Below are 22,161 nucleotides of genomic sequence, written 5' to 3'. Positions count from 1 at the left end.
ATAGTATAAGTGTAATATAAATACAGGGTGAGATGAAAAAACTGCAACCAACTTCAGACTGCTGTCATTTCCAATCCACTCGACCGACAGCTGTTAAACTTATTCCAGTGACAGCTCATTATATTTTTACAAGCGTACAAAAGCATTTTGGTGTGAATTTTCCAGAAAAAAAGTTATTCGTGATGGAATTTAAACGTGATAGTGTGATTTCTTTATATTTGGCTGGAAAACCACAAGTGGCTATCGTTAGATCACTCCAGCATTTAAATTTGAATAAATCGTTTGTGTCTCGTACCATCGCTCGTTGCCGCGATACTGGTAGCATAGCCCGACGTCAAGGAAATGGACGGAAGTAAACAGCAACATCAACAGAAATGGTTCGAAAAGTAAAGAAGCGACTTGATCGAAACCCGCGTCACAGTGGCCGAAAAATGGCTCGCGAACTGAATATATCGCAATATTCAATTCGGCAAATATTGAAAAATGAGCTCGGCGTAAAGCCATTGCAATTCCAAAAAGTGCAAGAACCTACACCGCAACAGAAAGGAAATAGACACGCTTGGCCGAAAGTGGTGAACCCCCGAATTTGGTATTCTCCGATGAGAAAATATTCGTTGTGCAGCAGTTTGTAAACAAACAAAATGTTCGTGTTTACTTGCCAAAGAGGTCAGCTTAAAATGTGCACCTTCGGGTGTATTAAAGCCTTTGTACCTTGGACATTCCTGCTGGAATGCTCAGCACGCTCCACCCAAAAATGGTTACAAAATGACGTTCCTCGCCTCATTTCCAGCGCACAAAGGCCACCAAAATCTGTTGGACTATTGTGTATGGAGTATTTTGGAAAGCAAGGTTGGCACTAAAAAATACCAACGTGTCGATCACCTCAAACAAGCTCTTCGCCGAGAATGGGCCAAAATACCGCAGAGCAACATAATTCGTGCCAAAGGTGGCCAATTCGAACAAATCTAAACTTATTCTAAAATTTGATGCTATTTCCGACATTTTTTGCTTTCATTCAATAAAATTTAAAAAAAAAAATTAAATATCAATAAAATTTAAAAATTATGAAAAATTAAAAAAATGAATTATGATTTTGTTGCAGTTTTTATACTATCCACCTTGGAAAGGATATTAACTTTGTCATTCCGTTTGTAACATCAATAAATATTCATCGTAGACTCCATAAATTATATATATTCATAATCAGCATAAAATTCTAAGTCGATTTAACGATGTCTGTCTGACTGTCTGTCTGTTGAAATCACGATACAGCCCACATTATCTGATGTAGAGGGTCAAAATTTAGCAGAACAATTTGTATTGTGTCTAGGATGGTTGATATGGAAAATGAGATATATCGGTCCACGTTTTGGTATAGTCCCCACATAACGGTACCTCCCGATATTCGGTATTTTGATGATTTTTGCCTCATTTTTTCAAGGATTTGTCTGAAAATTGGTATTTATAGGTCATAATAAGTCCTAGTTCGTGTATGTATGGGTCCACGCTTTGGTATAGCACCCATATAACGGTACCTCCCGATTTTTGGTATGTTCATGATTTTTGCCACATTTTTTTAACGGATTTGTCTAAAAATTGGTATTTGATGGTCATAATGGATGCGATGGCGAAACATTGTATGTATAGGTTCACGTTTTTGTATATCCCCATGTAGCGGTATCTCCCGATATTCGATATTTTGATGATTTTTGCCACATTTTCCCACGAATGTGTCTAAAAATTTGTATTTGTGTATAAGGTGGAGGGTATTAAAAGTTCGGCCGAACATAATGTTTTTTACTTGTTTTATCTCACTCTGTATATAGGCCCTGTTTAGAAACTAAAACCAAAAGTAAAGTGGTCACAGATATTTGGGTTTTTTAAGTTCTTTTATTAATACTTTACAAAAATATATATATTTTTTTTTTGTCTTAAAAAAACGATATATTTTCACTTACTTTAAATAAAAAAAAAATACAAAAATTGTACATAAATTTGTTTGTATACAAAAAAATATAACAAAAAATATACATACATTAAAAAATAGCCTTAAAATACAAACAAAAAAGACGAAAAAGTAGCAAATGAGTAGCAGAAGTAGCACTTGGTGGCGATTAAAACAGGGAATAAGTACAATAAACGGAAAACAGGATGAAGCCCAAATAGAGATTAGCTTCGACGATGTACTGTTCACTTTTTCAAAGATGCAACAGTAATGCCGGTAATATACAACTCAGTACGGTTTTGGGCTCCACAATGTTAGACGACAATAACGGATAATTAAAAAAAAAACAATTTGAGCCATTATTACATTTTTAGATATGCTATTACAATTTGTGTATTTGAGCGGAGGAGGGAGGGAGGGTTGTATAGATTCAGTTAAGTTTCCTCTGCAGCTGCTCGAATGTATCTTGAATTGGAGCCAAGGCCACAATTACAATTAAAGCTACGACAAAGAGCAGGATGACCACAATATAAACAGCCAACAGACCTTTTCGGAAACCAGCAAACTGTAAAAAAAGCAGATTTGAGAAATTTAAAAAAGATATTTACTAATTATAGGATTTAAAAGTAATAACTTACCGGTGCATCCATTTTCCTTTCATTCTTCATATTGTTGCGCATGCCATGATGATGGTGACCCATATTACCCATTTGGAAATCATTGACTCGCTTTGCCTGCTGTCTATCCGAGGAACAGCCTGAAATCTGTATACACAAGAAAATCTAATATTAATGCCATAGTATCGTCAAGTTCTTCCTGTTGAGACACAAAGGAAGGGGAAATTAGTAGCTAATGATTTTATGTAGATTTGTTTTATTTACGACGTTTCAGTATTTGGATTGGATTTGTATATTTACAAAGGGTAACGGCAACATTATGGAAATGTAGTCGGGGAAGAGAATTTTTTTTACTTAACTTACTCGGAGGTTAGAAATATTTGCTATTTTCCAGAGCCTACAAGAATCTACTATTTTTGCCATTTTTCCGATATCATAAAGGGAAAATCGGTTATCGTAGTAAACGCTTTTACATTCTGTAGACCTGGAACATATCATATTTTAGAGTCATATGTAGAGTGAACCTTTCACATGTTATACTTTGTATTTGACACAATACCTTTAAGGGCTAGCTTTAAACTTTTAGCGCCTAAAAGTATGCTATAAAATGCCAAAGCTAAATGTGGAAAAACGCCTTACATCTGAGTAAAACGATATGTAAGCAAGCCTTTAATTTTCCAAATGTTGTCAATATCCACACGTGTTATAGACGGGGTGACAGGGGTCTGTTTTGTGTCATTTATATTTTTTACAAGTTTTTATTAATTTATTTATTTTGTGGTTTTACCGTGTACATCATGAGTTAGATCTAACGGGGACGGAGGGAAGGTATTTTTGTTTCAAAAACGTGCAAGTTGTTATAACTGGGAAAACATTCCCAAATTATTTCAGTTAATAGTTCTGTTAATATTAGAAAATTATCGTCATGCAGACACTTTTTTAGATTTTTATATACAAGTTTGGAAATAATAATTTTATACATAATTGATTCGTATAATATCAAGAAAAGAGATTATTAAAGCTCTATCAGACGAAATGTTTTTTTTTTTTTTTTTTCATTTGTAATGTCAAACTTTCCATAGGTAGAAATTGCACATATCGTGATACATGGACGATATTTCAGTTGTGAAATACCGGAGTAAAGTACGTACGTACTTTTTCGATCACAGTGAGCCCTATTAGCATCGGAAAAATATAATTTGATCAAAAGTTTGTTGTGCGAAAATGTATAAAAAAATTAATTTTAGTTTGATAACGCCTTTAGATAGCATCACTTGCTCTGTTCGAGAACCTGCAATAATCTACTAGTTTTGTATTTTTTTTTTCGAAATAATAAAGGAAGTATTGTGTATCGTAGTAAAAGTTTAACATATTTGCAGTTCTATGAAAGAGCAACTGTGAAAGTACATAAGCGGCTTGGCATCATGGCTAGGAATATTAATATCAAATTATAAGGGGAAACGACGGCAGGATTCGAGTGCGGCTCTGACACCCCTTTATGATATGTCACAAAATATGCAATTCGAATAATTCAACGACGAGAGCAATCAACTGGGGAAACTATTGATGCCCCAATATTACTTAAATATGAGATAATATGAGATTTGCCTGCTTACAGGCCATTTTTGGCTGAACCATGGTTGAAGAATACAACAGGTAATGTGGCGTTTCCACTGCACTTGATTCGCTCTCTATTCGTTGTTTGACCCTTAACTATGAAAAAACTACTTAATTCTTCACACAAAATTTCCTGAGCGAACACTCATATTTGTACATTGTTCAAATCAAATCACTCTCAGAACAACGAAAAAATATGTTCCATCCCTAACAAATGAGAGCATTTATCAAAAAATAAATTATGACATTTAAAAATTGAAAATAGAAAAATTTAATGAAATTTTGAAAAATTTTGGGAAGACTGAAAATTATGAATGAAAACTACAATGTTGAATAGCGTATTTGCATTCAAACGAAAGTAAATTTTGTTTTCTCTCTCATCCGAGGTACGCATTTTGTCCACGAGTTGAAATTTTCACAGAAAACTGCAAACAAAAGAGGCAATATTTTCAAAATGTTTGTATTGACAGAAAAAATGTTTGACAAGTGTCTCTCCAGCAGAATTTAAAAATAGAAAAATACAAAAATATATTCAAAATGTCAACATGTACACAAAAAGTTGAAAACGTGAATGACAATTATTAAATTATTGATATAATAAATCTTTGGGAGAAAAACAATCATTTATTCTATTCATATTAGTGAGAATTTAATGTAATTTATTAAAATTCCCATTAAAATCAACAAATAAAATTTTTCAAAAAAGGAATTATTTTACTATGAATTGCGAATCGTGCCGTATGAACGGGTTAATTCGTGTACCTAATTCTGAGAGCGAATAAAGTTGTTCGGTTTCCAATGGAAACATGCTATAAGGGACAGGGGATGTCAGAATTATTTTTTTTTTTTTCGATAAATGCTCTCATTTGTTAGGGATGAGACATACTTTATCCTAATTCTGAGAGTAATTTGATTTGAACAATATACAAACAGGAAATTTTGTATGGAGAATTAAGTCGTTTTTCCATAGTTAAGAATCAAACAACGAATAGAGAGTGTTGTTGGGTTGTTATGATATGCATTTTTCAACAATTTTTACAAATTTCAATAGTTTTTCATTTAAAATTTTCATTTCCAAAATTGACAGACAGTTTGATTTGATAGTTCATTGTCCCAGCAGCTGCGTCGATGCGACTACCTGTATTCTTCTACCATGGGCTTCTGCATGGAAACGTCAAAATACGACACTGTTGTCAACTACATGTTGCAACTGTGTTGTATTTTCACACAGAAGTCACGATTAAAGCTTTGATCTCGTTTAGCCTTAAACAAGCGTTTTATTTATTATCACCTTGAGATGTGTCAACATTTCTTTCTCACACCGCCCTCTTGTGCAGATCTTTTTGTGTTTCAAATTTTAGGGTAACCAGACACAACTATTGATTCTCTAAAACTGGGGTGTTTTGCAACCACGTACTCATTAGCGTTTTAAATTTTCAGTAAGATTTCCGATAGTTTTTGAGTTCACTGCTACTCAAATACTCTCGCCGTTAGTGGAATGGCATCATCTTCTTGATCCTGATTAACACTCATTTTTAGAATAATTTGTGCAATACGGATATATTCAACCAGATTTACCATGACCTGACTTTTCTAAATCCGGGGCGGAATCTACATACGAACGGGATGCGTTACTGCATTTTTATGCGGTTTACTCCCAAGTCGCTTATGTTTCCCCAAAGGGCTTTGTTTACATTTTACATTTGAAACATGCTCGAATTTGTTTATGTATACGTAAACAGACATCAGCTGACTGGCATTTGTAAGGTTAACTCACTAGAATGAACTGTCAAACCAATTTTGGAATTAATTAAAAATGTTGAATGAAAAATTATTGAAATTTGTAAAAATTGGTTAGAAATGCATATCGTAAGAACCTTAAATTGGCGTCTTATAAGAAAACACATACAAATCTACTTATTTTTGAAGAAATCTATATTTTGACATTTCAATGTTCCCAGGCCTTAATGCATCTTCTGTATTCTTCTACCATGGGATTTGCTCATATTTTAAATTCGTAAACAAACATCAGCTGAGCCGCATTTATATCCTCATAAGGGTGTATCTAAACGCCTAATGTTAACTCACTAGATCTATTAAAATCAGAGATTTAACTTTCAAGTACGTTTACACGTACTAAAGTGGATTTCAATTGAAAGCAACTCTGAAATCCACTTATTTAGTGGTCTCCTATAGAATTGATGCCTTAACTTTAAATAAATAACTTTCATCTGAATATAACACCAATATTACACCCCTAGAAGATACCACCAAATACTTACGGAAAATATTAAATGCACCACAACATGGAATGCCACATAGGCAACCAAAATCCAATCCATCCATTCAGGCAATTCAGCCTTGGTCAATTTAACCGAGAAGAAGATGGTGACAACTAAAATAAAACAAGTCATTATTTTTCCTATCCATTCGAATAATCTAAAACCATTTAACTTACTGGCTAGCAAATGGGCCAAATTACCACCCAACCAATGGGCCCAATTGAAGAAGGGGCGATTTTTCGAGTTGGGTGCTGGTCTAAACAAAGCACCAATGGGTTGGATGAAACACAAAATTGTTGTAACCAAACCGAGGATGGCATGGGGATTGCGTTCACCGGACCAGCCGCCAATCTCCACGAAAATAATGACAAAAGCAGCCATTGTCAGGGACCAAGTGGTAACCATGCAAATACGATGCCACTGGAATAAAAAAAAACAAACTTTTTAGTTTCAATCTGTTTTATCGCAGTTTTCCTTGACTTACAGCAAACCATTGATCCTTGCCACACATTTGACTGCCCACCCAGGTTTGTTTGAAGTAGCGTGCAAAAATAATACCCAATGAAGTGGTACCAATCCAGGCAGCAATCATGAAGCTGCCATGCAGTCTTAAGAGTAATTTTGAAGCACCACCTAAATCAGCAAGCTCGGCCAAATTAATGGCCTTATCGGAGGGAATGCGACCAATGTCGTGATAGCCCACACCATTTTCTAAAAATCCAAAGGCAAACTCAATTATTACAATTCCTAAATAATAAATTATTTTTTGTATTACCTTTCAAGCCTGTACCAGCAGCTAATAACAAATAATATTTATTGTTTATTAAATCGAAAACTTTGTTGCCCACCTGGGTGAGGGGATCTCTTTCTACTTTACAATAAATGACACCATTTACCACGGAACTTTCCACCAAACGGGCGGTGTTTTGGGGCTGAAATAAATTCAAGAATTTTAATATTTTCAAAACTATTCATTCTAAAATACGTGGTAGAATTAAGAAGGTAAAGTCATGCAATCATTGGTCTGTTCCAGAACTGCAAGATTGTAAAATTTTCCCATTATGATACCGAAAAAAATGCAAAATTAGTAGATTATTGCAGGTTGTGGAACACACAACATATATTTACAATTTTTTTTAAATTATTAATTTGACAACATTGTCAAAATGTTTATTCAAAAATCGATTGTATATACCATGGTAGAATCAAGAAGGTAAAGTCTTGTAATTATATGTTTACAATTTTTTTCAAAATAATTCATTTGACAACATTTCATTGTCAAAAATGATGGGAACCTGTTTTCTTCGCAGTGAGACTTGACAAGATAAATTACAGAAAATGCAGAGATGGATATGTTTATTTGAAATGACTACCTTCCTAATTTCGCTATAATATATATACAAATCGGAGATGGGAACCTGTTTTTATGCAGTGATATTTGACAAGGTAAATTACAGAAAATGCAGAGATGGAAATGCTTATTTGAAATGACTTTACTTTCCTAATTTTACTATAAACCAAATGTAATGTCAAATACTTACCACTCCCTGGCGACTAACACCATAACCCTTGGGTGGAGCCGATGTCAGGGAACTGAACATGGAAACTTTGCCATTTTGTGGCACACATTCCACAACCAAATCATCACCCATTTTATTGTCTTCCGACAAGCCCAGGGCAACATAGGCAGCATCCTCTGTAAAACGAAAAAAAAACGCATTTATTTATGTTTTAGGTTATCAATTTTCGAAAAACTTACTTGCTTGAGATTTCAATTCAAATTCATAGATATTTCCACGAACTTTAATGGCGGCCACAAAATCACAAGTTTTACTGTCCACACAACCATCTTTGTTGCCAAAACAATTCTTGCTGGTGCCACAGCCATCATAGAAAGGATCATCGGGTGTGGCAGCCGGTGCTGGTGGCACATATTCCGGTACATAGGGTGGCCGAGTGGTCGGTGAATAACTTGGTCTGGGTGTTGTGGGTCCAACGGGAGCAATATCACGTTTCACCACACGTACCGGAGCCGATGGAATGCCCAACCAGAAGGTGTCGTAACTTTGAGCCACTGTGGAACTGGAAAGAGAAATAAAATGCATTTTAGAATTTAATATAGAATATAAAACATTTTTTTTAGATAGAGAATCATTTAAGTATGCTTTCATTTCCACTCCAATGGTGGCCTATGAATAAAGGTGGTCTTTGAAAGAAAGAAGTTGAGGTGAGAATACATAAAATACGTTTTTGACTGGCTTAAGTCATCGGTTTGCTTCTTCGGAAAAGAACTAAGGAGCGTAAGGTCAAAATCGAACTAAGTGATCTTCTAGACACTTAAGGTGAGAATACATAAAACGCTTTTTTGTCTGGCTTAATTCATCGGCTGGCTTCTTCGTAGAGAAACAAAGGAGTTAAGGGTTGGCTTAGTTCGATTTTGCTTCTTTGTTCTTTTCCGAAAAACCCAGTCGATGAACTATGAAAAATTATGAAAAAAAACGTTTTATGTATTCTCACCTTTAGAAGCTTAATGTGAAAGTACGATGAGCTTTTTTAGTGGTTTGAGTAATCGACTGAAACAAAGGAGTTTTAGGTTGGCTTAGTTCGATTTTGGCCAATAATTTATACTTGCTCATCCTTGTTCTATTTCAAAAAGCCAGTCGATGAATTAAGTCGCCGAATGGCTTCTTCGGAAAAGAACAAAGTAGCGTAGAGTCAAAATAGAACTAAGTCAACCTAAAACTCCTTACAGAAGCCAGCTGATGAGGCTTCTTCGTAGAGGAGGAAGTCAGTCAAAAAGCGTTTTATGTATTCTCACCTTTAAGCCAGTCAAAAGGGAGTTTTATGTATTCCCACCTTTACACCTACGTCTTCTAAAAGAAGCCACTCAAGTGAACTTTTATAGATGAAAGAACACTTAAGTTAGGAATCACTGAACTGGTCTACTATAGACAGAGAGTCACACGAATATTATTTTCCATTCAATTAATAAAAGACTACTGGAATAGTCTAAGCATGGTAGAATAAAAAAGGTAGTCTCATTCAATCGCATGATTTAAAGTTTTTAATTTGATGTCTCTTTATTGTCATTGTTGAAAAATACAGGTATATGCATCAACCCTTGGGAACATTGATATTTCAACAATTTTAAAATATTTTAATAATTTATAATTCAAAATTTTCCATTCCGAAATGGGTTTGACAGTCCATTGTCCCAGCAGCTGTGTCGATGAGACTACCTGTATTCTTCTACCATGTGTATTGTCAAAAATATATTTCGTAGTTCTTCCTTAGATATAGGCCTACAGCTGGCAATGAATTTACCTTTACTGCAATCTATGGCATACTAGGAACTCTGTTCACCGCAACGGTTCATCAAGACGAGCTGTCAGAACACATATTCTGATTGGAATCACAGTACGTAAGGTAAACAAACAGTAAGCCTTAACGTTTTGCTTTTGACGAAAGACATATTTTTCGCCGCCTTATTTTTTCATTTTTAGGTAAGTTTAACAACGTGCACACATAACAAATCGAATGGATTTAAGCTGTCAGTTCCATTGCGTATGCGTCAAATTAAATCCACTGAAAATGAGACAGATTTCATTTGACATATACACAATGGAAATGACAGTGGAAATCCACCAGATTTGTCAAGTGTGAACGCAGTTAAACCTTCGAAAAATAATAAAATATATAGTCAGCAAATGAATATGTCACTCGTCATACGCAAAATATTTAGATATGCCATTATGTTTTTTATGAAAAATGACAGGGTAGAGTGTGATAAAAAGGGTTGCCATATTTTATTTTAAAAATTAGACTACTTTCATTCTTGTGCTATGAGTCTCAAACGCCGAACATATATCATAAATCCATTGGATTTCAATTGTCACTTCCATTGCGTATGCCTCAAATGAAATCCCCTGAATTTGAGAAAAAAATACATTTAAAGTATACACATCGAAATAGACAATTTAAATCCAACCGATTTGTTATGAGTGTAAATCGTTAAACTTCCGTAAAAAACAACAAAAAATGGTTATTCGACACAAAAAATATGCCATTTGTCATACGCAAATATTTTAGATATGACATTGCATTTTTCATGTTCGTTCGATGCAAAAGGGTTGCCATCTTTTATTTTGCAAATGACACTACTTTTATTCCAGTAGATTTCAACTGTTAATCAAATGGTAGAAGAAAGCAGGAAGTCACATCGACATAGCTGCTGGGACAATGAACTGTCAAACCAATTTTGGAATTGAAAATTTTGAATGAAAAAATATTGCAATTTATACAAATTTTTTAAAAATGCATGTCATAGCAACCTCCGATTAAAGTCGTACAAGAAAACATACACAAAATGTTCTTATTTTTGAAAAAAATAAAACATTTTAAAATGCTTGACATATATTCTTCTACCATGTGTTAATCTCATGTACACATCAAATGAACTACACTGGGTTTAAGGATCAACTTCATTTGACGTATACGCAATGGAAGTGACAGTTGAAATCCCCACGATTTAGTAATTATAAACGTAATAGTAAATCCAGGAATTTCACTCATTTTTCGCGCCATTTAAAAATGATAAAATATTTCAAATAAATAAAAAACCATAAATGAAACTGGCAGCAAGTGCGCATAGCCTCAGGGCTGTGTTTCTGTAGTTTTACGAAGCTGTTCTACCACCTTATTGTACCATGGTTATACCCATCCATATACCGGTACTTACTTGAAAATAATTTCACCCTCAAAATCGACAGGAGATTGCCATTCCAAGCTAATCTCAGGTTTTGGCGATGTATTTGTGTGTGTGACCGAATTACCCACGGAATTATCACAGTTCATGAGTTTCGATAAACCATCTTCGGGAAGATTGAATTGGCCAATCTAAAAAACAAACAAAACAAATCCAATATCATTGAAAAAAGAAATGTCAAAGAAGCGGGATCCTACCACTTACCACTTGATTTGGTGGACTGGTGCTGCGTGCCTGTATCATAAAACCGCCAAATGTCAAACCGCTTGGCACACCAACAATATCGACACGCAGTGTCTGTCCCTGACCAATGGTTCCCGCCGACGTTTCTATCCGAAATGGTGGTTTCGTTGTGGCCGGTGCTATGCCACCCGCATGAAAGGGCAACATTGTGTCACATACCGTTTCCGGTGCACCCTGTGGCAATGTGGAAATATGTGGCATCCATGTGGTTAAATGCAATATGAAAATATAGGCAGCGGCAGTTGTTATTCTGAACATTTTATTATTTTTATTACTTTTGTGATGGCGAGTCATGGTAAACTGTGGTAGAAGGGGACGTTTTTTACGATTGTGTCATGGATTTTTGTGGCGAGTATTTCGAAGAAATGTTTGTAAACTGGAAATAGAAAGAAATATATAATTTGTATTAAAAAGAATGTAAAGAGACAGTGAAAAATAAGTGGTGTGCAGAAATTAAAAATTCTATAAATCAAGAAACAAAAAGTAGGCAGGAAATTTTGTTGCAACGAATTTCCCTTAATTCGTGAAGGCAATTTTTAGAGGGAAAACTCTATAGCAAATGTCAATGGGAACATGGTATTAGATTTCATGTTTATCATGGTAGAAGAATACAGGTAGTCGCGTCGATACATCTGCTGGGACAATGAACTGTCAAACCAATTTCGGAATTGAAATTTTTGAATAAAAAAATTATTCAAATTTGGAAACATTTTTAAAAAATTCATATCATCACAGCCTCCGAATGGCGTCGAATAGGAAACCATATAAAAATCTACTTATTTTTGAATTCAAAAATTTCCATTTCACATTTTTGTAGAACTGAAATTGAGCTCCAGACCTCCCGTAAATAAATGATATTTATGAACTGAATGCAGCACACGTAATCAAAAATTATCAAAAACAAGTAAAAACGTATCAGTTCATTTTTCCAGATGTGTGACAGATGTTTACCCTCAGTTGTGTTATTATTATTGAAAATGTTGACCCTTTACGAGAGTGTTTCAAAGGAATGGGTAAATCCGTTTCGAGTAGGACCTAAATAAATATGATATAAAATTTGTGGGTGTGGGTTCACATATATATTTTTTGTTTTTCAAAATCTTGAACTCTATGGGGATTGGGTACATATGGGAAGGGTTCGCAGATATATATCATGTTTACAACAGACCTCGTGCTAGCAAAAATATTTGTTTGTGTGAAATTTGCAGAGAGTTGGATGTTTTTTTTTCGCTTTTTAATCGTTTTGTTTTTCAAAATCTTGAACACTATTTGGGAGAGGTACAGAAGAAATGGTCCGATCTTTATCATCTTTATAAGAGATCTTATATTGATAGAAATATTGAGATGTACCAAGTCTGAATGGAATCGAATTTTAATTTCACATTTTATGAGCTTCATATATATTTAAAATGTTGATCCTCTGTGGGGGAGGTACCAGAAGGAGTTGACTGATATATCCCATCTTCACAGCAGATTTTGGGTTAATAGAAATAATGGGATGTGTGAAATATGAAGAGAATCAGATGCTTATTTCGGATTTTATATTCGTTTTGGTTATTCAAAACTTTGAACCCTTTGTGGGGGAGTTAACAGAAGGAATGGTCCGATCTTTACCACCTTTATAACAGACCTTGTGTTAATAGAAATATTGAGATGCGCCAAGTCTGAATGGAATCGGATGTTAATTTCGCTTTTTTTTGAGCCTCATGGATATTTAACATGTTAACCATTTGTGGGGGAGGTACTTGATGAAATGGGCCGATATATTCCATCATCACACCAGACCTCGAGCTAATGAAAATATTGTGGTGGTGTGTAATTTGAAGACAATCGGACTAGTACATCACATTTTACAAGAGTTATAATTATTCAAAAATTTGACCTTTTGTATGGGAGGTACTTGATGAAATGGGCCGATATTGTTCATTTTCACACCTGACCTAGCACTGATGCAAATCTCTTCTCTTTCTGTGCAGGAAAACAATTTTTTTTTTTTTTTTGAGAAAAATTCGACCTTTTGTGGGGGAGGTATTAGCAGCAGCGGACCGATATTTCCCATCTCCGAACTCGATCTAAGTTAGAAAATAATATTACGATATACCAAGTTTTGACCAAATCGGATACTCCCTTTGAGAGTTACGATGTGCACCAGGCAGGCAGGCAGACAGATGGGTGGACGGACGGACATGGCTAGATCGACTCCAAATGTCCTAAGACGGGTTTGGTCCAAAGATTCCTGGGGTCTGAAACCATTATTTCGATGAGGTTTGACCGTATCAAATGATATATAACCTCTCTAGCCATATGGCTGAGGGTATAATAATGCCATAATTTTATATCCGCTTTTGGAATTAATTGAAGTATATTTTTTTCAAATTTTGCTACAACAAATTGGCACTTAAACCAAAAACTGATCGATTGTTTTGTTAGACAAAAATTGCTGTGAACGCTCCAACACTTCACTTCCTTTCGTCATATATGCCACAATGCTGATGACCTTTTTTAAGGTTGGTGGGCTAAATTGGCCAACACCTGCACAAATAATTCCATTATTTATTGCATTATTTGGTTAATGCTATTTTATCGAATAATTATTTCTGTTGTAAACAATAATCATTAAGATACTCAATTCGGACCATTTTAGAAAGGTTAAAGCCCTGAAAAGTGAGAGTAACAAAAAAAAAAAAAAAACAGCCAGGCCGGAATCCATATATCATAATATGAAAAAAAAGTATAAGCTTTGATCTTAACCTTGATCTGAGTTTTAGAGCATTTGTTGTTGTTGTTGTTGTTTTTCAAACTCATATAATTATATTTATGCTTTGTTTTTGTTTCCATTTATAATTTATGCAGTTCTCTCCCCTCATATGGATTGAAATCGTAAATCGTACAGCATGTTTCCCCCATATGACTGGCGATCTGATCCGCATTTGAGATACAATGCAGTGACTGACAAGACATGATTCATTTGTATAAAACTGGTTTGGGTTTGCTGGAAAGTCCAGTGGTCTGAATTCTTTTTTGTTGTATTGAATTCTTATGAAGAAACAAAGCGATCACCAGCCATGACCATAACCGAGTAAACGAGAAAGAAACAGGAACTAATGACGCATTGATTTTTGCCAAAGTCTTCCTTTTACATTTCATGCTTAACAAGTGAGTCAAAGCAGCTCTGGGGTTTTCCCCCAACATATTTGCTCTTTCACTCGCTCAAAATTTCTTATGCTGGGTTTTTCCTCTACTCAGCTTTAGATGAAACGTCTTTAACTCACCATCTTATGTATGTATGTTTATTGGTGTCTACGTCATCACTTTGCAAGATATGACATGATAAAGTGTCATTTCCCACTCCATTTGCTGCTGTTGATTACAATGGGTTTCTTCTTCTTCTTCTTCGTTTGCTTCGAATTTTACCGAAAAGTGAAATGAACACATTATCATCGCTTCGTTTCATTTAATCATTTAAAGAGCTAAATGATGTAAAACAATGTGTTTTCATGTAGATTTGTGATCGATGATTTGAGACGGCAACAACAAGAAAAACAAAACACTTTACAAATATCAGCAGAGTCGTTTAAATTGTATTGCTTTTTATGGCTTAATTTATTGTTTCACGTGTCAGTGATGCCAGGCGTGAGTGAGTCATTTTATTGATATGCCAAAAAAAGAAGATTGAGAGAACTATGTAGATGACAGCCTGGTCTTCTACAGGAATATGGTGTAAACATGGTAGAAGAATACAGGTGGATGCATCAACGCTTGGGAACATTTATATGTTAAATGTTATTTCAAACATAAATAGATTTTTATATGCTTTCTTATACGACGTCATTCGGAGGTCTTTATAATTCGCGATTTTCAACAATTTTTACAAATTTAAATAACTTTTTATTCAACATTTTCAATTTCAAAATTGGTTTGACAGTTCATTGTCCCAGCAGCTGTGTCGATGCGTCTACCTATATTGTTCTACCATGGGTGTAACCTTAAAAAGCACAGGGATTCAGAATTGGATTTTCATGGTCTAAACCGACATTTTGGATTCACCGATAGGTCTGAATATAGATCTACAGGGTGAGATGAAAAAACTGCAACCAACTTCAGACTGCTGTCATTTCTAAGCCATCCGTCCGACAGCTGTTAAAATTATTCCAGTGACAGCTCAATATATTGTTTACTAGCGTACAAAAGCACTTTGGTGAGAATTTTCTAGAAAAAAAGTTATTCGTGATGGAATTCAAGCGTGATAGTTTGATTTCCTTTTATTTGGCTGGAAAATCGCAATTGGCTATCTTTAGAGCACTCCAGCATTTAAATGTAAATAAATCTTTTATGTCTCGTATCATCGCTCGTTGCCGTGTTTCTGGTAGTGTAGCTCGACGTCAAGGAAGCGGACGGAAGAAAACCGCAACATCAGCAGAAATGATTCGAAAAATAAAGAAGCGGCTTGATCTAAAGAAGCGGCTTGACCGAAAAAATGGCTCGAGAGCTGAACATATCGCAATATTCCATTCGGCAACTAATGAAAAATGAGCTCGGGGTGGTAAAGCCATTGAAATTCCAGAAAGTGCAAGAACTTACAGCGCCACTGAAAGAAATAGACTCAAAAGAGCTAAAGAGTTCCTTCGCTTGGCTGAATTTGGTTTTCTCCGATGAGAAAACATTCGTTGTTCAGCAGTTTGTAAACAAACCAAATGATCGTGTTTACTTGCCAAAGAGGTCAGCTGAAAATGTGCACCTTCGGTTGGCCACCAGAACTCAAGCGCCGGCCATGGTGATGGTGTGGGACGCTATAACAACCGATGGTCGTATTAATCGACCGGGGCATCAGAATAAATGCCGAATATTATCGCGAAAATATTCTTGAGGGTGTATTAAAGCCTTGGGCAAGAAAACATTTTGGCCACAGACCTTGGACATTCCAACAGGACTCAGCACCATCGCAGTCAGCACGCGCCACCCAAGAATGGTTACAAAATGAGGTTCCTCGTTTCGTTTCCAGCGTTGGACTATTGTGTCTAGAGTATCTTGGAAAGCACGGTTGGCACTAAAAAATACCAAAATGTCGATCACCTCAAGCAACGCTTCGCTGGAAATGGGCCAAAATAACGCAGATCAACATTCGGGCAGCGTGTGACGTTTTCATTGGCGGTTTGAAGGCCATCATTTGTGCCAAAGGTGACCAAATCTAAACTTATTTTAAAATTTTATGGTATTTCCGACATTTTTGCTTTCATTCAATAAATTAAAAAAAAATGTAAAAATTATGACATTTGACTTTGTTGCCGTTTTTTTTTATTTCACCCTGTATATGAAGGTCCTTCTTAACATTTTCTAAGATTTCCACACGACTTCTCTTGCTGAAGAAAAATACTTTTGCACATAGTGAAACCTTCTACAGGTCATGTATATATGATGCTTCGAATTCTCCATGTATAGAAAATATTCTTTCAGAACCATGATCCTCATATTTTACCACAGAATTTTTGGGACTTTAACGGCTTCTATCCACCTATCTTTTTCATTACTTGCCTAAAGTATGCATTTCTCGAATTATATTTCGCCACGACATAATGACGTTATTACAAAATTACATTCAACATTTGACCCCGAAACCCCCGAATGGAAGTCAAGAACGCAATTAAATTTTTTTTTAACCAAACATGACATATCATTACGGAATACGACAACGCATGCGCAAAATTATTATTATTGCTCAGCTACAAAGTTCTTGGCATTTGAGTTATGTGAGGTGAGCGTGGAGAACGGTTTCGTGCCTACACCGACACACACAGACACCCTTGCAAAGAAATAGACAATCTAAGAAAAAATAATTACATGGCATAGATAATAATGACCGTTTTCTTCCAGCCAACCATCTAAGGTCTGCAGTACTTGGGACTACGCTAAACCACAAACGCTGGCAAAATATGGCACATAATAATTTACCACTTGACTTCAGATTTAGTTTACAACAGAAGTGCCTCAAAAAAGGGGTTACAAATTAAATAAAAAAATTATGATGAAGATGATGTGAATTGGAAATGTACAAAAAAGAAACTTAGAACAAAATTCCATGGAGAGAAGTTATTTTAGAGGAAAGCTAATGTATTCAGGAGAGAGTTGCTTCGCTTGGCCGAAAGTGGTGAACTGCCGAATTTGGTTTTCTCCGATGAGAAAACATTCGCTGTCCAGCAGTTTGTAAACAACCAAAATGATCGTCTTTACTTGCCAAAGAGGTCAGCTGAAAATGTGCACCTTCGGTTGGCCACCAGGACTCAAGCGCCGGCCATGGTGATGGTGTGGGCCACCATAACAGCCGATGGTCGCTCTCCGCTCGTATTAATCGACCGTGGCATTAGAATAAGTTCCGAATATTATCGCGAAAATATTCTGGAGGGTGTATTAAAGCCTTGGGCACGAAAACATTTTTAACGCATACCTTGGACATACCAACAGGACTCTGCACCATCGCACTCAGCACGCGCCACCCAAGAATGGTTACAAAATTAGGTTCCTCGCTTTGTTTCCAGCGCTCAATGGCCACTAAAATCTCCGGACCCCAATCCGTTGGACTATTGTGTCTGGAGTATATTGCAAAGCAAGGTTGGCACTACAAAATACCAAAGTGTCGATCACATCAAGCAAGCGCTTCGCCGGGAATGGACCAAAATACCGCAGATTAAATTTCTGGCAGCGTGTGACGATTTCATTGGCCACTTGAAGGCCATAATTCGTGCCAAAGATGAACAATTCGAACAAATCTAAACTTATTTTAAATTTGATGATATTTCCGACATTTTTTGCTTTCTTTCAATAAAATTAAAAAAAAAAACATTAAAAATAATGGCGTTTGACTTTGTTGCAGTTTTTTTATATCTCACCCGGTAACATCTTCCTGTGTTAGCAAAAAGATTTATATGTATGAAATTTGATGAGAAGTTGATGCTTATTTCGCTTTCTTTGAGCGGTTTGTTCTTCAAATCTTGTACCCTATATGGGGGATGCACCAGAAGAAATGATCCGATCTCTACCATCTTTGTAATAGATCTTGTGTAAGTATAAATAATGGGATGTGTGAAATATGAAGAGAACTGGGTAGTTATATCGGATTTTGTGATCGTTTTGGTTTTACAAAACTTTGACTCTTCCTGGAGATGGCTCCGGAGGGAATGATCCGATTTCTACCATCTTTATAACAGATCTCGAGTTGATAGACATATTGAGATGCGCCAAGCCTGCATGGAATCAGATATTAATTTCGCATTTTATGAGCTTCATGGATATTGAAAATGTTGACCTTTTGTGGGGTAGGTACCAGAAGGAGTGGACAGATATATCTCATCACCGGGCCTTGGGGTAATATTGAGATGTGTGTAATTTGAAGATAATCGGACACTTACATCACATTTTATAAGAGATATAATTATTTAAAATGTTGACCCTTTGTGGGTGAGGTACATGATGGAGTGGACCGATATTGTCCATTTTTGCACCTGATGCAAATATTAGGATTTGCAAAGTTGGATCAAAATCGGACCTTTGACTTTTAACCTTTTTTTTTGGGGAATGGTCCGATCTCTACCACCTTCATAACAAATCTGGTGTTGATAGATAAATGTGCCGAGTCTGAATGGAATCGGGTGTTAATTTCGCGTTTTAGGAGCTTCATGGAAATTCAAAATGTTGACCCTTTGTGGGGGTGTTACCAGAAGCAGTGGACCGATATATCGGATCTTCACACCACACCATGGGTTAATAATAATATTATGATGTGTTTAATTTGATGACAATCCGACACTTTCATTTTATAAGAGTTATAATTATTCAAAATGTTGACCCTTTGTAGGGGAGGTGATTGATGGAGTGGACCGATATTGTATATTTTCGCATCTGACCTAGCACTGACGCAAATATTTTTATTTGCAAAATTGAAACCAAATCGAATTATCCTTTTTCTTTTTGTGCAGTAAAATATTTTTTCCTGAAAATTTCGAACTTTTGTGGTGGAGGTTCCAGAAGGAGTGGATCGATATTGCCCATATCCAAACTCAATCTAAGTTTGATAATAACATTGCGATGCACCAAGTTTGGTACAAATCGGATACTCCCTTCGTGTGCACCAGCCAGACAGACAGACAGGCAGATGGGCGAACGAACGGACATCGCTAGATCGACTTCAAATGTCCTGAAAAAAATTTGGTCCAAAGAGACCTAGGGTTTAAAACCATTATTTCGATGAGACACATTTTGAACCAAAAAGGCTGACCGACTAAATTAGTCAGGGAAAATAATTCAGCCCTTTTGTAGATCCTATATCCCATTGACTTTACAGGCAATCTTCTAGAATCTTTCGAAGGGTAATCATTTATAGGTAATGCTATGTTTACATTAGACCATTTTCCCGGGATAATCTTACATAAGAGGATTTATTTGACGTAATTTAATTGATAGTTTAACTCCACTGGGTTTATTCACTCCGGTAAACGGTGGAGGTGAGAATACATAAAACGCTTAAGTCATCGGCTGGCTTCTTTAGAAAAAAAAACAAAGGAGCGTAGGGCTTAAATCGAACTTAGTCAACCTAAAATTACTTTGTTCAAAGACCAAAATGGTAAAGACTACACAAAATACATTCTGAGCAAATAGTTTGTGTTTATACTATCTAGGCAACAGCTTATGGCAGGACAAAATGACAAACAACATTTGAAAAATCCAAAAATTGGGTCTCAGAATTCTATTCCAATAAAAGTTTGTCTATTGGTCCGGTATGGAAAGAATGTCCATAAATCTTCCTTAAAAAAGAGATCGATTCAGAAAAAGCTACATGTCTCTTCTTTCAATATAACTTTAACATGTCGTCTATATAACACTTTCTATATGGTTTCTATAAACGGAAGGCCCTTGCCAAGGTTTCTATAGTTTCCACATCTTTCGAAGATAGATGGCCCCCTTAATGGAGAATACTTCTTTTAGTTCTTTCATACAAAAGATATTCATCCAATATTGAACTGATAACTGACAATAAAACATGTTCCGTTTCTAACTTTGTCTACTGATTTTGGTCTTTTTGCTCCCTTGCAAATATCGCTACCATCGGAAATGTAAAACAACCGTAACTGATAAAATCTGCAATAGAGTTTAGTGCAGACATTATTTGCTAACAAAAACGTATCATCGTCCCCCCAACAACTGCCACCTTGGATCTGTCGGCTCTGTCTGTCTGTCTGTCTGTCTTCATGTTGCGGTACGCTTCTAATATGTGTTCCTGTACCGGTGCTGATGTTGTTTCTTTTTGTTGTTATTCGAAATTAATTGCAAACATTTTAATTTCGTCTTCGCTTTCATGTGGAACAGCCAACAAGACAACGTCTTGGCTAACAACAGCCACAACAGAAATGCCAGCAAGCTTTGATAGTCATCAATCAAGTGGGTATGATGGCAGCGACAATGTACTTTGAGGTACAATTGTATCTCACATATGTTTCATTAGATGGTTGGCTAAATAGCTAATTATTTCAGAAATGTTGAGAGCGCAGATACAAACAAAAAATATGACAAAATACAAGAGCTGTGATATGTTCCAAAAATACAAAAACATTTCATTGCCACCGGTAGTACGTGAAACGGAAGAAATGCCACGACAATGTCATACTCAAACTTTAAGTCTGACTTAATTATTACTGCTGCTTTGTTTGCTTAATTAAAAAAAAAACAAATAGGGAATGGAAAACTAAGTTTGAGAATGGAAATGAAAATGCAATTTTAAATACATTTGACGAAAATTATGAATATTAGAAAATCATAACAATGACAAGTCGTTTAGCGAATGGCGCCCAACGGGAGGCTGTGTTTATTTTTTTCAAATATTCATCTTGACGAAAATGTTGATTTCAAAGAACAAAAAACCTTTTAAAAATTAAAAAAAATCAAGTCCCCTAGATCTTAAATAAAAATCAGCTGTATCAAAAATGGCGCCCAACGTAATTTAACACAAAAATTCACTTAAGTGCTCAGATCGTAAAACAAAATCCCCTGTAGATCAATAAAAACGTTTATGCTAGGAAATGGCGCCCAATGTAGTACATTTTTCTTTCAATTTAAATTCTATGAAAACTTTTAAGAAAAAAAAGCAACAAGCTTTAAAAACATCTCCTGGGACCAGATATGACTTGAGATGAGATCATCAAAAACGCACATGTATAAAACTGTCGCCCAATGTTAGCTAGGGTTTTTTTATACCCTCCACCATACTACATAACTTTGTCATTCCGTTTGTAACTCCTCGAAATACTCATGCCAGACCCAACAAAGTATATATATTCTTGATCATAGAACAGTGTTGGCTTGTTTGTTCGGGATACCGCAGTATTTTGTTGTTGCAAAATGGTCAGGCTTTATCCCTTTATTGTTGTTTTTATAAAAACAACGTTTGTTTTTTTAGTGGGGAACGATCGTAATATTTACCAGGGTGTAAGGCAGGGAATACCTAGGTTTCGGAAAGAGCCACCAATCCTCATCAGTTCCCTTGTTTTTTGTCTGGGATATTCTCCCCAGAAGTTATTTTAAAAATAACTTCTTTGACAGAAAACATTTTTTACCCAAGTGATCAGCGTAAAATTCTAAGTCAATTTAGAGATGTCCGTCTGTCTGTCTATCCCTCTGCTGTAATCACGCTATCTTTCGAACGAA

The 22,161-nt window shown here is 35.7% G+C and overlaps 1 protein-coding gene across 2 annotated transcripts in view; it reads right to left on the bottom strand.

Annotated features, from left to right (window-relative positions):
* Nucleotides 1-1,953: 1,953 nt before the first annotated feature.
* Nucleotides 1,954-22,161, bottom strand: part of LOC101899404 (putative ferric-chelate reductase 1 homolog) — a 45,333-nt gene continuing 25,125 nt past the window's right edge. The window contains exons 3-12 of one of the 2 annotated variants that reach the window (XM_005179448.4): nucleotides 11,431-11,845; nucleotides 11,200-11,357; nucleotides 8,221-8,543; nucleotides 8,003-8,157; nucleotides 7,237-7,393; nucleotides 6,946-7,172; nucleotides 6,638-6,881; nucleotides 6,462-6,574; nucleotides 2,584-2,727; nucleotides 1,954-2,510 (exon numbers count right to left, since the gene is read on the bottom strand). In XM_005179448.4, coding sequence (XP_005179505.1) covers nucleotides 2,376-2,510; nucleotides 2,584-2,727; nucleotides 6,462-6,574; nucleotides 6,638-6,881; nucleotides 6,946-7,172; nucleotides 7,237-7,393; nucleotides 8,003-8,157; nucleotides 8,221-8,543; nucleotides 11,200-11,357; nucleotides 11,431-11,763 — 1,989 coding nt within the window. In that variant the 5' untranslated portion in view covers nucleotides 11,764-11,845 and the 3' untranslated portion in view covers nucleotides 1,954-2,375. The remainder of the gene's footprint in view (nucleotides 2,511-2,583; nucleotides 2,728-6,461; nucleotides 6,575-6,637; nucleotides 6,882-6,945; nucleotides 7,173-7,236; nucleotides 7,394-8,002; nucleotides 8,158-8,220; nucleotides 8,544-11,199; nucleotides 11,358-11,430; nucleotides 11,846-22,161) is intronic. The other variant, XM_005179449.4, reaches the window with a different exon arrangement.

This window comes from Musca domestica, unplaced genomic scaffold (genome assembly GCF_030504385.1).
Source record: "Musca domestica strain aabys unplaced genomic scaffold, Musca_domestica.polishedcontigs.V.1.1 16, whole genome shotgun sequence".
Lineage (NCBI taxonomy): Eukaryota > Metazoa > Arthropoda > Insecta > Diptera > Muscidae > Musca > Musca domestica.
The sequence above is the reverse complement of the archived record's forward strand: the minus strand, read 5'-3'. Positions and strand labels throughout refer to the sequence as shown.